The 13,368-nt window shown below is 37.1% G+C and overlaps 3 protein-coding genes across 3 annotated transcripts; 1 reads left to right on the top strand and 2 right to left on the bottom strand.

Moving 5' to 3' along the window:
• The first annotated feature begins 2,535 nt into the window (after positions 1-2,535).
• LOC107759855 (pentatricopeptide repeat-containing protein ELI1, chloroplastic-like) lies at positions 2,536-7,080 on the top strand. Its single transcript, XM_075251652.1, has one exon. It carries the CDS (start codon positions 2,668-2,670, stop codon positions 3,715-3,717), a length of 1,050 nt encoding a protein of 349 aa, XP_075107753.1. The 5' UTR covers positions 2,536-2,667; the 3' UTR covers positions 3,718-7,080.
• On the bottom strand, positions 4,415-6,837 carry LOC107759859 (formin-like protein 4). Its single transcript, XM_016577871.2, has 2 exons — positions 5,900-6,837; positions 4,415-5,785 (listed from the first exon to the last, which is right to left on the bottom strand). Exons 1-2 carry the CDS (start codon positions 6,835-6,837, stop codon positions 4,504-4,506), a joined length of 2,220 nt encoding a protein of 739 aa, XP_016433357.1. The 3' UTR covers positions 4,415-4,503.
• A 4,218-nt stretch (positions 7,081-11,298) lies between the features above and the next one.
• Positions 11,299-13,138, bottom strand: LOC107759858 (two-component response regulator ARR6). Its single transcript, XM_016577870.2, has 5 exons — positions 12,755-13,138; positions 12,554-12,630; positions 12,171-12,248; positions 11,971-12,041; positions 11,299-11,772 (listed from the first exon to the last, which is right to left on the bottom strand). The coding sequence occupies exons 1-5, from the start codon at positions 12,843-12,845 to the stop codon at positions 11,499-11,501; spliced, it is 591 nt and encodes a 196-aa protein (XP_016433356.1). The 5' UTR covers positions 12,846-13,138; the 3' UTR covers positions 11,299-11,498.
• Between the last annotated feature and the right edge of the window lie 230 nt (positions 13,139-13,368).

The raw sequence follows: 13,368 nt of genomic DNA, 5'->3' as shown, positions 1-13,368 counted from the left end.
GAGGAACTCTCGAAGGTGGCCCTCATTGAATAGACGGGCTACCTCCTCCCTTAATTGTCTGCAATCCTCGGTCTTGTGACCTTGCGTGCCATGATACTTGCACATCAAATTTGGGTTTCTTTGTGAAGGATCAGTTTGTAAGGGTCTAGGCTACCTAGTATCTTTGATCCTTCTGATTGCCGATACAATACCCGATACATCGATGCTAAAGTTATATTCCGATAACCGGGGTGCCTCTGTGGGATCGACATACTTGTCAAAACCACTTTTGCTCATAAGTCCCCAAGAATTCTGTCCTCGATCACTTCTTCGATCGCTCCGGGTGGAATTGCGTCTTAAACTATTATTTCTTCGATCTGTGGTATATGGTTGATATCGGTCTCTGTTCGATCTTGGCTCTCTGTCGACGTCTCTCTGGTTTTTAACTGCCAACCTGTTTGGATGTACTGAACTGGAAAGGGCTCCTAATTAGTCGTCCAAGACCCTGATCTTCGATTGATATCGATTGTGCACATCTGCCCAAGTTACAGCTGGATACTCGATCAAATTTTGTTTCAACTGACGTGATGCTATCGAACTCCGCTCGTTCAACCCTTGGGTGAAAGCTTGAATGGTCCAATCATTTGTGACCGGTGGCAACTCCATGTTCTATTTAAAATCGGGACACGAACTCCCTCAACATTTCATTATCCCTTTGTCTTACCTTGAAGAGGTCCGATTTCCTTGTTGCGACCTCCCGGCGTGTGCCTTTACGAAAGAATCTGCTAACATGGCAAACGAGTTGATGGAATTTGGTCGCAGGTTGTGATACCAAATCATTGCTCCCTTCGAAAGGGTCTCTCCGAATTTTTTCAACAGCACTGATTCGATTTCATCATCTTCTAAAGCGTTACCTTGATGGCGCATGTATATGAAGTAACATGCTCTTTGGGATCAATGGTCCCATTATATTTGGGTATTTCTGGCATACCAAACTTCTTTGGAACAGGCTTCGGAGCTGCACTTGGAGGAAACAGCTTTTGTACAAACTTCTTCGAATCCATTCCTTTCAATATTCGCGGTGCCCCGGTATTCGATCAACTCGAGAGTTGTATGTCTCCATTTTTTTTATCATTGGCTTCGATTCTCTTCTCCCCTGATTAAATTCTTTTGGCGAGCTCCTCGAGCATTTTCATTACCGCAGGACCAGTCCCCGATTTGTTACCATTCGACCTTTCCGGTACTCGCTCGGTACGGCGAGTAGTTTCCGGCTCAACCCTATTCGGAGATCTATGTTGATTTTGTAACTGAGCAATAGCGGCTTGCTGAGCCTGAAGCATCTCGAATATCACTTGGAGATTGACTCACTCGTCTCCTCTGCCCTGTGTTCCTTGGCCACTAGATCGGCCTTCTCTACATACACTCCCATCGAGATTTGCGCCTAGGTCCGCGTTTAGAGCAACGTGCGAACTGACATCGACTGGGTTGGAAACCGGTGCCTCCTCGAGATTATCGTGTGGCACCTCGACTCCTGGAGCAATCACATTTTAGTTTTCACCGTGGAATACGAGGCCATTGTCACCGTGAGTGGATGCGTTTTGTGAGTTTGACATGTTTTAACCTGAAAGCAAAGATACTTGACAAGAACAAGCGTAAAATAATGTGTTTTACCAGAATTAGTACTATACAATCACTATTATCCTTAGCCCCACGGTGAGCGCCAAACTGTTTACCTCGAAAATTGAGTAACAATTAAACTTATATTGTGGTTTTAAGGATATGTGATTTAAACCAGCACCAATTGATAAACAACAAATTAAATAGATAACTTGGACAATAAAATAAATCAAACTGGTCCGCAAATAATACCTCGACCTCGATTCGAGATAGTGTTAAGGTTAGTTAATAAGAACAAAGGAGGATGGAACAAACAGCGATAAACAGTAAGTAAAGCAAAGAAAGCAGTGTATATGTATATTCTTTTCAGTAAATCCTCCCTACAAATGATTGGACCTCCTCTTTATATAGTAGAGGAGACCTAATTACGGTATGTCTCTCATTACAGAAGGAAACTGTATAAACAACTAGTTATCCGCTTCTGATTTGGTATGCTCTGAGATTCACGCCATGATGCTCGATCGATCACGGATATCCGTTTCGAGATTCGCGCCGTGATCTTCGAACGGTTACTGATATCTTGCCATTTCGTTATTATGCTCCCCTCGAAGTCGGTCATATTTGATTTCGATTGTTGCTGGCCTCGGTCTCAACGTATACTTCGATATCTAGGCTTGATGTCTTATCTTCGAGCCCTGGTCCGATTTATTACAAGGCTACCCCCGATGCAACTCTCTTGTCTCGATCAAACAGCAAAGGCCCGATTTTGACCGTATACAAAGCTCCCAAACTTCATCTCTCTGAATCTAGTCTTCTGCGGCCGCACAATAATTGTACGGTCCGCATTCTATGAAGAAAATCTATCAGAGCCTCTTCAGAGTTTGCGGCCGCACACAGTATTCTGCGGTCCGCACTGTAGCCCTTTTTGGTTGTTGTCCAATTTTATTCCTTATATTCCAGCAAGAAAACACATTTCATTAGTTCTCGGGAGTACCTTTAATCATTTTTGAACTAAAATGTAAGTAAAAGAGAGTAAATAAGCGGTCAAAATTCCTACTTATCAATATCCACATGTATGTCGCCACCTCTATGCTTAATGCGTATGCTGGAACCTCGTTTGACTGTGCATACAAGCTGTTCGATGAAATTCCCGTGAGAAATACTGTCACGTCGAACTCGGTGATATCTTGCTTTTCTCGTTCCGGAGATGTTAAAGGAACGAGAAAGATGTTCGATCAGATGCCTTTGAGAGACCTAGCTTCGTGGTCGGCAATGATTGCTGGATACATGAACAATGGGCATTGGGAGGAAGGTGCGGCGCTCTTCCAAGAAATGGTTATTTTTGAACAACTAAAGCTTGATCAAGTGACCATTGGGCCAATATTGGCGGGCTGTTCTGAAATTTGTTCAATTGGTTTGCTCCTTGGGAAATCAGTGCATGGTTTTGTCGTGAAGAATCACTTGGAACTAAATGTGGAGCTTGGTACTTGTTTAGTAGACATGTATGCTAAATGTGGATTCATGAATTTTGCTTCTCTGGTTTTCGATATGATGAAAGATAGAAATGTTGTTACTTGGACTGCTTTAATTTGTGGAGCAGCAAAACATGGTTTTGGAACTGAATCGTTGAAGATATTCAAGAAAATGAGACAAGGGGGTGTGCTACCTAATGAGTTTACGTTCACTGGGGTACTTTGTGCTTCTGTACAAGCAGGGCTGGTCAATGAAGGTCGTGGATATTTCAAAATGACCAAAGAGTGTGGACTGAGACCAACAATTCAGCATTGTGGCTGCATGGTTGAGTTATTTGGGAAGGCTGGGTTGTTAGGGGAAGCATATGAAGTTATCAATACTATGTCACCCGAGCCTATCATAGTTATTTGGGGTTCCTTTTTGTCATCTTGCAAGTTGCATAAACAGTTTGAGATGGCAGAGCGAGTGATTGAGATGGTCATTAATGTGGTGAGGCCAGAGAATGATGGAGGGGTTTATACCCTTATCTCAGACTTGTATGTTCTGGGTGATAAATGGGCGGAAGCCGAGAGGGTGAGGCAGTTGATGCTCCATCAACATGTGCGGAAAGCTAGAGGATGTAGTTTTATAAGAAATAATACAACATGAAGTATTAAACTGCACCAGAAGAATCATTCCTCAAGTTGAGAAGAATCATTTTAGAGCACATTGCTCTTTACCTGATCCTAATGCCTGGACAACATGGCTTAAATTGCCTCTACCTTGATGGAACATTCACCTCTTGATCAATTTTCTTGGTTTATATGCTTAGTAGTTGAATCAGAGGTTGATGATGTGGGTAAAAGTACAAATTGCATTTGATTATCTTTTCTTTTCGTTATATTTGGTGATATCTGCTTCATCTGTTTGCTTCCTCTGAGATTATTAGCTAAGCCTTTGGGTCAACGTGTTGGTAATTCAGAGGACTGGGATTCAATTTGCCTGAAGTTTCCTCATCCTGGTTATCAGGTAATTCTCTTTGCTTCTTCTCTTCATCCCTTGACTGTGTTTTATGTCTATGATCTCCTACAAGTAGCCGGATTTTTGGTGGGCTGTGTGTGTGACAGAGACAGAGCGAGAGAGAGGGTAGTTGAAGGTTGAGTAGTAAATAATCAAGATTCACAAGGTATAACATATTGGTGCATTTACCTACTCAATGACAGGTTTCTCAAATTTTCTGAATTGATAATGGGGAAATATGTGGGTACCATTATAACCAGTTACAGTGAAATAAGATAGTTTATTCTCTTTCTGAGGTGGGGTGGGATTTGGGGTGAGGGGGGTGGGGGTTAGTATGTTAATGAGATAATTCAAATGTGGAGAATGTAAAGACTATTAATAGTTTTTGACAATCTACTCTACTTTCAGTGAACTTATAAGAGGAATGAAGTTTCATCAGAACTCATTCTCAGATTCACTACTCAATATTTCTGGTGTAAAGTATGTCCTCAAGTTATGGAACCTCACAGGAGTTCTTGGTATTGTTGATTGGGGTGGTGGTGACTCTACGCTTGATGCGTTCTTCTTCTGTACTTTCTTTGTGATATCTATACACACTTTATCAACCATGTCGAGAAAGTCTTTCACAATGGCAAACAACTGAAGTGCTTGTGTGCCTTTGTCCTTTGAAGATCCTGCTTGGTAATACTCTGTCGTTCTCTTCACAAGTTCCATGACTCTTGTTTGTTCTTCTCTGATCACCTTGAGTTCCTCTTCACATTCCTCCAGAAACCCTTTAGTCACTTTTACAAATCGATCTCTTTCAGCATTTCCACAGCACTTTATGAGCTGGCGAACATCATTTATCCTCATTGTAAGAGTGGAACATGTATTGATGAAACTATCGTAGTCCATGGTAGCTGCTTTCTTTACATTAGAGAATTCGAAACTTAATCCTTGCAAAACTGGCAAACCTAGTATTAGGTGCTCTGTATCTTTTTCTAGTTTTTCCGTCTTTCTATCAAAATCTTCATTGTCAACCTTGCTACCTTTATTGATAAGGCGACGTTTACCTTCAGAATGGATGACTTGTTCAACTACAAAATGAAGCAGAGTAGTCTTTCCATCGTTGCTTTTTACATATGATAGTTTTTGTAATGCACCAAGGTTGAATCCCTTAGCATTTCCTCTAGCCGTTCCTGCATTCATCCGATTGCCAGCCTTAAGAATGGCTTCCAGAAGTCTTAAGAAAATTCTACATGTTCTCAATTCTTTACAACCCTGCTCAACTGTTTGCAAATTCTCCTTGAGGATTAGAATTTCTGAATCATAGCTTGATCTGAAAAGCATAGCATTGAAACGCTTAAAAGCAGAAGGAACAGCTTTCAGCATGTGGTGGAGAAAAGACTCGGCATCAGCAAGTTTTCTTGGGTCACCATCAAATTGGAGGATTTTTAATGTTTCTTCTTCAGTTGGGCAAATCTTGGTTAGTTTTTCAAGGGTATCAACACTGAGTCCTTGACCCTCCAAGAGGGCATCAACTATTTCTTCGCGAGAGATTGAAAGAGACTTGAGTACAATTGCTGTGTTCTGTGACTTCCTAGGATCGAGAATAAAGATCTGCGCTGGTCGAGCTAACTTAGAAGTGCCTGAGCTTGTGGTCGTGTTATTTCCTTCAGGGGTTTTCTGGGAAGTGATATTGTATCCAAAGAGAACTTCCATAAGGTCATCTTCAAAACTGAAATGTGAATATATCAATGCAGTTAGAAGAACTTGGATGCTATTTGGTTGAATTGAAAATAGGCACCGGCTACACTAAAGGAATGCGATTGACATGCCAAGGTGAACTTACCGGAAAGAACCGTTGTTGATTTCATCCCAGACCATGGAGTGATCAGTATTAGCAATGACTTTATCCCAGTGCAGTGGCCTCAGTTTAATTTGAACTTCACCATCATCCTTTGACTTCTCATCAGTTGGAGCTTCTGTTTTCTCTTGGCTGCTCGCTTTCTCTCTTGGTGCAACAGGTGGTTTTAATGATGAATGCAACCCGTTCCCCTTTGGTAGGGGTGGTGGAGAAGGTTTTATTTTCGCTGCATTAGGTGGTGTTGGTGCTTTGATAATTCTTTTCATTGGAAGGGGAGGCGGAGGTGGTGGAGGTCTTGGTGGCTGAGGTGGATTTTGACTCGAGAGAACTGCTGGTTGAGAGGGTATCACTGATTGAGGAGTGATTTCCTTCTGTGGAAACTGTAATGAGGATGATGGAAATTGAGGATATGGATGTTGTGAAGATCTGCTTGCTGCAGGGAGTGAGTTGATTGTTTGTTGTGCAGTATCTGCCTCTTTCTCATAGCCATCTACATTGCTTGCATTTTGCAGTAATGGAATTTCTTGGATTTGATCCCTTGAAACTGGTTTCTCTCGTCGGCTATCCGTCCTCTTCTCTTCCTCCCCATCTATGTAATTCACCCAAACCTTAGAAAAGCAACTTCCGAGCTGTCTACCCTCAAATTTTCTCAAATATATAACATCAAGGCCATTTTCATCTACTATGAGCCCTTTTAAAGCTCCACTTTGCTGGAATTCTTGATGAAGCGCAGAACCAGAAACTTCTCGACGAAAACTAGAGTTCAATTTGTTTCTCTTCCGTTGACGAGCTATATAGTATCTATAAAAGAAATAAAAGAGTATGCCAGCAATTATCAAAGTAGTTACAACTGCAGCTATAACAGCCTTCAGAACTACCTGATTCTGAGATGAATGTGTTAGAGGTGGCCCTGGTGCATTCATTTCAGCCAAAAGGTTATAAAACTGATCAGTGAAAAGAACTACTACTTAGGATAAATCCAGTTTCTGTTGCAGAGTTTGACAGGAAGATTGGCGTGAATTTCCTGTCTAGACCATGCTCTGATCAAAGTGAAGGAAAGACTTCCTTTTTTGTTTGTATTTTACAATGCTATATTCATTCTGTTCTGAACTTTGGCTGCTGACAATTTCAAAGAAAGTTGTTGTTGTTAGTTGGCTGTCTTAAAATCATCCCAGTCCTTTTAGTAGAAATTGCATTATTGCTGTTGTCTGGACGTATTCTAAAAATCAAGAAAGCTTGGGGGTTTAGTATAAAGTTTGGGCAATTTGAAAATTTTGGTATATTGTGTACTTTGTAGTCAGGCGGTTGGTGTAAGGTTTTACTTAGTCCTATCTTCCTTTATTGTAAAGAACGACATCTGTATCAATGTGGTATTTCTATAGCTACAACGTTGAAACAAATAGTAAACGATGTATCTTGGCATATTTTTATAGGAAACTGTCCTTTCTTTGGAGTCGTTTTCTTCTTTGTTTTATCCAATTAGTTGTCAATGCATTATGACATCAATCAGAGTTCAAAAATTGAGAACTATTTTTGAAGAGCGAAGTCCAAGTAAGTGGTAATTTCCAGCAGACAGCGACAAGAAAGTCTGTGATTTTATAGGTGGAGCTACAAAGTGTTTCACCTTTTTTCTATGTTAAGTGTATTTCTTTTGTTTTTCTTTGGCAATTTAAGTTTTTCCAATTCTTGTAAACGAACAACGATTTCTAACTACTCTTTCTAGGCGTTTCTTCAATTTGAAAACAGAACATAATAGAACGAGTATATGAAAGAAGGCATGACCAAGCCACATTTCTAGACACTAGTCAATTTCAAACTCTGGACCACTCCCAAAATGACCTAAATTATCTTCCAGCTTTTCGGAAAGGGAAGCAGGATAAGTTGACTATTCACCAAGTAGTCAATTTATTATTTGAATAAAGTTGACTATATTTCCAAAACAAGTAAAATCAGTTTTCGAAAATCAAAACTAAACAGGCTAAATTTTTTAAAATTGAAATCATAACTCAGTTGTTGTAATTTTATCCTTCTAATTTCAACAATTGTCTTCACCTCTTCTATCATTAGTCATGGTTAGGGGTGTACAAACCGAACCGAAAAATCGCACCAAATCAAAAAGTCAAACCAAACCGATTAAAAAATCCGATTAGGTTTGGCATTGAGTAAAAAAATTCGAACCAAACTGGCATAATAAATATATAATTTTTATATATATTTTTAAGACTTTTCATAGAACTTTCTTTAAAAAATATCTTACAATATTTGTGATTCTCTTATGGGATGTAAATAATGGGTTGTATAATGGGTTGTATGATCACTTTCTTATCAAGTGTTAGTCAATGCGTCAATCTCTATGTTCTTCCATATTCATATGTCAAGATCGATTAAATTCTTATATTTTTTTCAAATTTGAAGTGGTATTTCGATAATTTAAAATAAAAAAGAACATATCATTATATAGATATCATATTGATTTTTATGTTTAAATATTAAATTCAGTTAACTTTGAAAGTATAGATCAACGAAAAATTATTGTCAGGCGATTAAAAAAATAACTATCATATGTTACTAAAAAAATTCTCCCATAAGAATATGTTAATAGATCATACGTTTGTTAATTTTTTTAATTTTCACTAAACATATATTTACTTATAAGAAATTTAACAAAGTAAAACTGAATAATATTCATGTAACAAAAAATCGAAAAACCCAACAAAGCGAACCAATCCAAATCAATAGAATTGGTTTGGTTTGATTTTGATGAAAATCGAACAACCCGATCCATGCACACTAAAAGAACAAAAAATTGCACATTGTCCCCTCCAAAGGGAGCGGTCTTGACGGAATATTCCCATTTTGACTGGTTTAACAAAATATTTTCGCTTTTGACTTGAACACATTATTTTTCAATTTTCAAAGCTTGAAATTATTATTTGGTACCCGAAAATAGAAGTTAATGATCGTTTTTTCTTACAATTGTGTAAATATTAATAATTTATGCTTAAATTTTTAATTCAAATACATATTTTGGTACTGTAAAAATCTCAGAACTTTATTGGTGGACCTTAGAAAGTGTTGAAGAAACAAAGTTGGTCTTTTTGATTTGGTGTTGTTTGACTAAATTAGTGATTGGGGATTGTTTATATTGGTGTTTGGAAGCTTTGTTTCAAATTTGAGTTTATTGTGGTTTGATCGAAGTTGAAGTTGCAAATTCGAAAAACACTTAGATAAAATAACCCAACAAAAGTATGTCAATTGGATAGATTTCGATGAACGACTTAATATATAAGTAGATTAATAATAGCAGCAATTCTACTAATACGGTTGAGAAATCCTGAAGAGCAAAAATATGACAATCAGGTAGATTTCGATGAATAATCTAATTCATTAGAAACTGTGTACGGATATATAGCCATTTTTTATAGTATAACGTCAATTTTGGGATATTCGGCTAAGAACGGCCCTTGCGGAGGCCTTCCCGTTAATCTCCCGTAAAAGAAAGCATATTGGGGGGGGGGGGGGGGAATTCAAAGGCTCTGAAAATTACTGTTGGTTTAATTATTAAAGATTTTGTGATAATATCAACTAATGTACGCATTGATCCGTTGGACCACTGTTAGATTGAAAATTAATTGTTAATGTGAGCTATGACCTCAAAATTATACTAACACCTAAATTATCCGCCTGTTCTTCATTTAGACCAGTAGGTGTGCAGCTCGTTACTAACTCCGCCAATTCCTTATGTTCTGGTTTTTAATTTTTGTCTTATTTTATTACTCCAGGCTCCAGCTCATTAATAAATGTCCCCGAAGCAGTAAGCATCGCAATTAATGAATTGATAAAACTTTTGTTTGTTTTCAACAGTAACACAAGTACTTCCTCAGCAACTAAAACCCCTTTGCTGGAGTACGAAGAATTAAGTGCTTGACTATATAATTTAATTGGATTAGCTTAGTAGAAAAGTGATTAAAATATTGCCCCTCAGCTGTTGTATACGAGGACAACTATACTCTTCATTTGAATTTGGTCCAAATTCAAATATTTTACTTATCGAAAAGGTTCAAAATTGTCCTTCGACTATTCAAAATAGGTTGTGTCCATGCCGCGGCCTAAATGGGTAATTTCTACCCTCCTTCACGGATGCAATTTTTGTTTTTTTTTTATTCAGAAAAAATATTTTTCTCTTTTTTAAAATCCACCTGGGACACCCCACCCTCTCTCGCTTCTTTTTTTTCTTTCTAGAAAGAGTCAAAAAGATCCACTACATCAATGTTTAAGAGTAAGCTTTTACATTTGGAAAAATATTTCATATTTTTTTGGAATATAAAGAAAGAAAGAAAGGCCAAAGGAGTATAAACAAATGACTTCGGTCCAAATACATGAAACTTTTCGTAGCGCAAATAAGGTTCACCGCCAGAGTACCAGTTAATGACAATGTACATTTCTGAAGACCATATATTGCTGGAAATTCGGTTTACGTGGTTTGATCGGTTTGTTGTGAATGAATTATGATAAATATTAAACGATCTGCATCAATTCTCCAATATGAGCAACATAAAAACCCCTAACATGCTTAATTCAGTAAAATCTGTATTAATAAATTTTAATTATAGGGTTAAAGCTAGACCCAACATTAATTCTTAATTGTGTACATAATCAACACAAATATGCTAGGGATATAATCATATCATTTATAAGAAAAAGAGCTTTTAAGGCAGCATAGTTAGTAATTTAGTTAGTAATACTTCTACAAAAGTATTTTTCCTTTACTTTTCACGGCTTGGGAAATGTTTAAGACCTCCACATCACACAGTCACACGAATCTGCTATCCTCGAACTGTTGCCTACTAGTGGAATGACAATCACTCGAATGGAAAATTGAAAAAGGAAAGTTAGAAAAATGTTTAAGATAATAGTAGTTAATTAAATAAATGAGTGCCCTCTTAAACAAATTAAAATTTCAATTACTTTTGGATCAAGAGAAGGAGAAGAATAAAAGTAGAGAAAATCAAACTCAGAGCACTAGATTGTAACGTAACCAAACAAACAAATACCAGAATGTTTTATTGGAAAAGAAATACAAACAAATACAAGAAATACCTTCTTGTTCGATCCTTGACCTTTTGCATATTAAAAGAAAGCCAGTCAACTCAAATGACAAATTGGAAAAGAAAAGTTGATTTGATTTTTTTAAAATTAATTTTCTACTTCTATTACATTGGAATATGCCGAAAAAGAAAAAAGACAAACAATAAGAATTCAATTCAAACTCCACCAGAATCACTAGACTATACTCTTGGTGGTCAAATTCAAAAAAGACCAGCCCAAGCGTAACCAAACAAACAAATGCACGAAGAAAACAAAAACAGAAGTTAACAACAAGATTTGGTTGCTAAGAAGGCAATGCCATAGCGTTTAATGTCAAAATATCCCGGGTTTGTTACAAATAACAATAGGAAATCATGTGAATTTCCCAGCTTTTTCTATAGAGCTCATTTCTCTTACCAAAATGGAGGAACTAAACATGTACAGCTGGTGAATTAGAGAGCAAAATATTATGTGTCATATCTAACCCGATTCTGTGTTAACCAATCTTGTGTTGCTTTGAGAATTGAGATACTGATGCTGCTGAAGATTCTGGTGTTGATTGTATATCATGGCCTGTAACTAAAGAAGATGGCATTGGTTGTGTCGATGAATCGTCTTGGAATTTTCTCTTTCTTGAACTTCCTTCTTTGATCTTCTTCTCTCTTTCTTCCTTATCCCCCTCGCCCCTCAGTATAAAATCTCTGAGACGTTTAACATCAGAGAGCTTCACAGGCTTCAGTAGAAATTCTTCAGCCCCTTCCTCCAAACATCTAGAAAGAAACCATTTACTCAATTACATGTTCCAAATTACAAAAGAAATCTACAAAGTTTTGTACGTGTTTGGATAAAAATTCTGAAATTACTTTAGAAGCAACATATGGTCCCTTCTGAAATTAGAGACTTGTATTTAGACAAATAACTACAAATCCAATTTCTTCAATGCAATAAGCTTAAGAGGATGTATGTACCTATCAATGCGAGCTAAAATCTTTTCAGATGACATAATAACAACGGGGATCTTGCTCAATGCCGATGATTCCTGCTCAACAATAAGGAATTAAAGGTCTTACTCACCATTACTTATCTCACGAAGCAACAACAGATGGATAGGCTAAATAATTTATAGAGACATGACATAAAAAACAAAATAATCACATTAACAACCTACCTTAATTCTTTTGAGAAGTTCATATCCAGTCATCCCAGGCATAGAATAGTCTGTCAGTATCAGATTTACCTTCAAATCCTGAAACCAAAAAAATTGCAAATTTCATTAAAACAAAGTGTCACTAGAGTAACCCCATAAAATAATAATGCTCACAAAAGGAAATGTAGTTATGGCTGTTCAATAACTACAATGGGAACCAAATTTTACAGATTTTGTACAACAATTTCATCTTAGACACAAATATAGAAACAATAATCAGCCTAACATAAGCGAGAATGAAAAAAGATGGATTTATTAATTACTTATATTTTACTAACTAATTTAAGTTTTAGAAGATGTAATCATTCAACAAAAAGAAACAACAGAAACGTGTTAAAACTTACATCAATCCCCACAGAAGTCTTCTCTCCATCTAAACCCAAATATTGCAAAGCACTCCTTCCACTTTCCACCGCCGTCACTGCAAATGCAAAATACCACATTCTTACAATTTTAAACAAACAACTTGTAATAAACATGTAAAAGCTAAGTTTTGAGCTGTGGATAACAAAAACAGATGCTATTGAAACTGTTTAAAAACCAACCTTTACAAGAAGAAATTTTCAGCAATCGCTCAATAACCTTCCGATCAACATGGCTATCATCCACAGCAAGAACATGCAACTCATGTGCCATTTTCTCCAATTCTATTACCAATACAAATATTGGGTCTCTGTTTCAAAATAGAATCCAACTAAGAAAAAGTGAATATTATAGTAAGGAATAAAGGATGGTTCTATTTGGTAATGTGGGAGTAGTAGATATAGTGAAGGAAGAAATCTAGAAAAAGACTGAAGAAGAGATACTGAAAGATCTTAGCAAATCTAGATCGCATTATCCCACTTGTCCCCTATTCTATCCCACGCTATTATTAAATTCGATTGTTTCTGTTGTTTATTGAGAGATGGGATTTGCTTTTAGTCGAAGGTAACAGACAAAACATACTCTTTACTTCTCTTAACGTAGCATCTCATTATACTAATTCTTGTGGCACTACTGTCGTGCTTGTTTGCGGGGTCAGGTGCCATAAACACTGTTTGTGGTCACTAACTTTGACCCGTGTGTGGTCACTTCCTTTGACCATGTTGTTTTTCTTTTACTGAAAAAAAGCCAGGTAACAACCATAAATAGGAAAGTTAAAATTAATAACCATTAATAA

This window comes from Nicotiana tabacum, chromosome 4, assembly GCF_000715075.1.
Source record: "Nicotiana tabacum cultivar K326 chromosome 4, ASM71507v2, whole genome shotgun sequence".
Classification (NCBI taxonomy): domain Eukaryota; kingdom Viridiplantae; phylum Streptophyta; class Magnoliopsida; order Solanales; family Solanaceae; genus Nicotiana; species Nicotiana tabacum.
This window is presented reverse-complemented; position numbering and strand designations above follow the sequence as displayed.

What these genes read in the sequence shown, in the direction of transcription:
- LOC107759855 (XM_075251652.1), top strand. Translation starts at nt 2,668, where the DNA reads ATGTATGTCGCCACCTCTATGCTTAATGCGTATGCTGGAACCTCGTTT.
- LOC107759859 (XM_016577871.2), bottom strand. Translation starts at nt 6,837, where the DNA reads ATGAATGCACCAGGGCCACCTCTAACACATTCATCTCAGAATCAGGTA. An exon ending in ATCAACAACGGTTCTTTCCG is followed by an intron (nt 5,786 to 5,899) that starts GTAAGTTCACCT and finishes TTCACATTTCAG; the next exon opens with TTTTGAAGATGACCTTATGG.
- LOC107759858 (XM_016577870.2), bottom strand. Translation starts at nt 12,845, where the DNA reads ATGGCACATGAGTTGCATGTTCTTGCTGTGGATGATAGCCATGTTGAT. An exon ending in GAAAATTTCTTCTTGTAAAG is followed by an intron (nt 12,631 to 12,754) that starts GTTGGTTTTTAA and finishes TTGCATTTGCAG; the next exon opens with TGACGGCGGTGGAAAGTGGA. An exon ending in AGACTTCTGTGGGGATTGAT is followed by an intron (nt 12,249 to 12,553) that starts GTAAGTTTTAAC and finishes TTTTGGTTTCAG; the next exon opens with GATTTGAAGGTAAATCTGAT.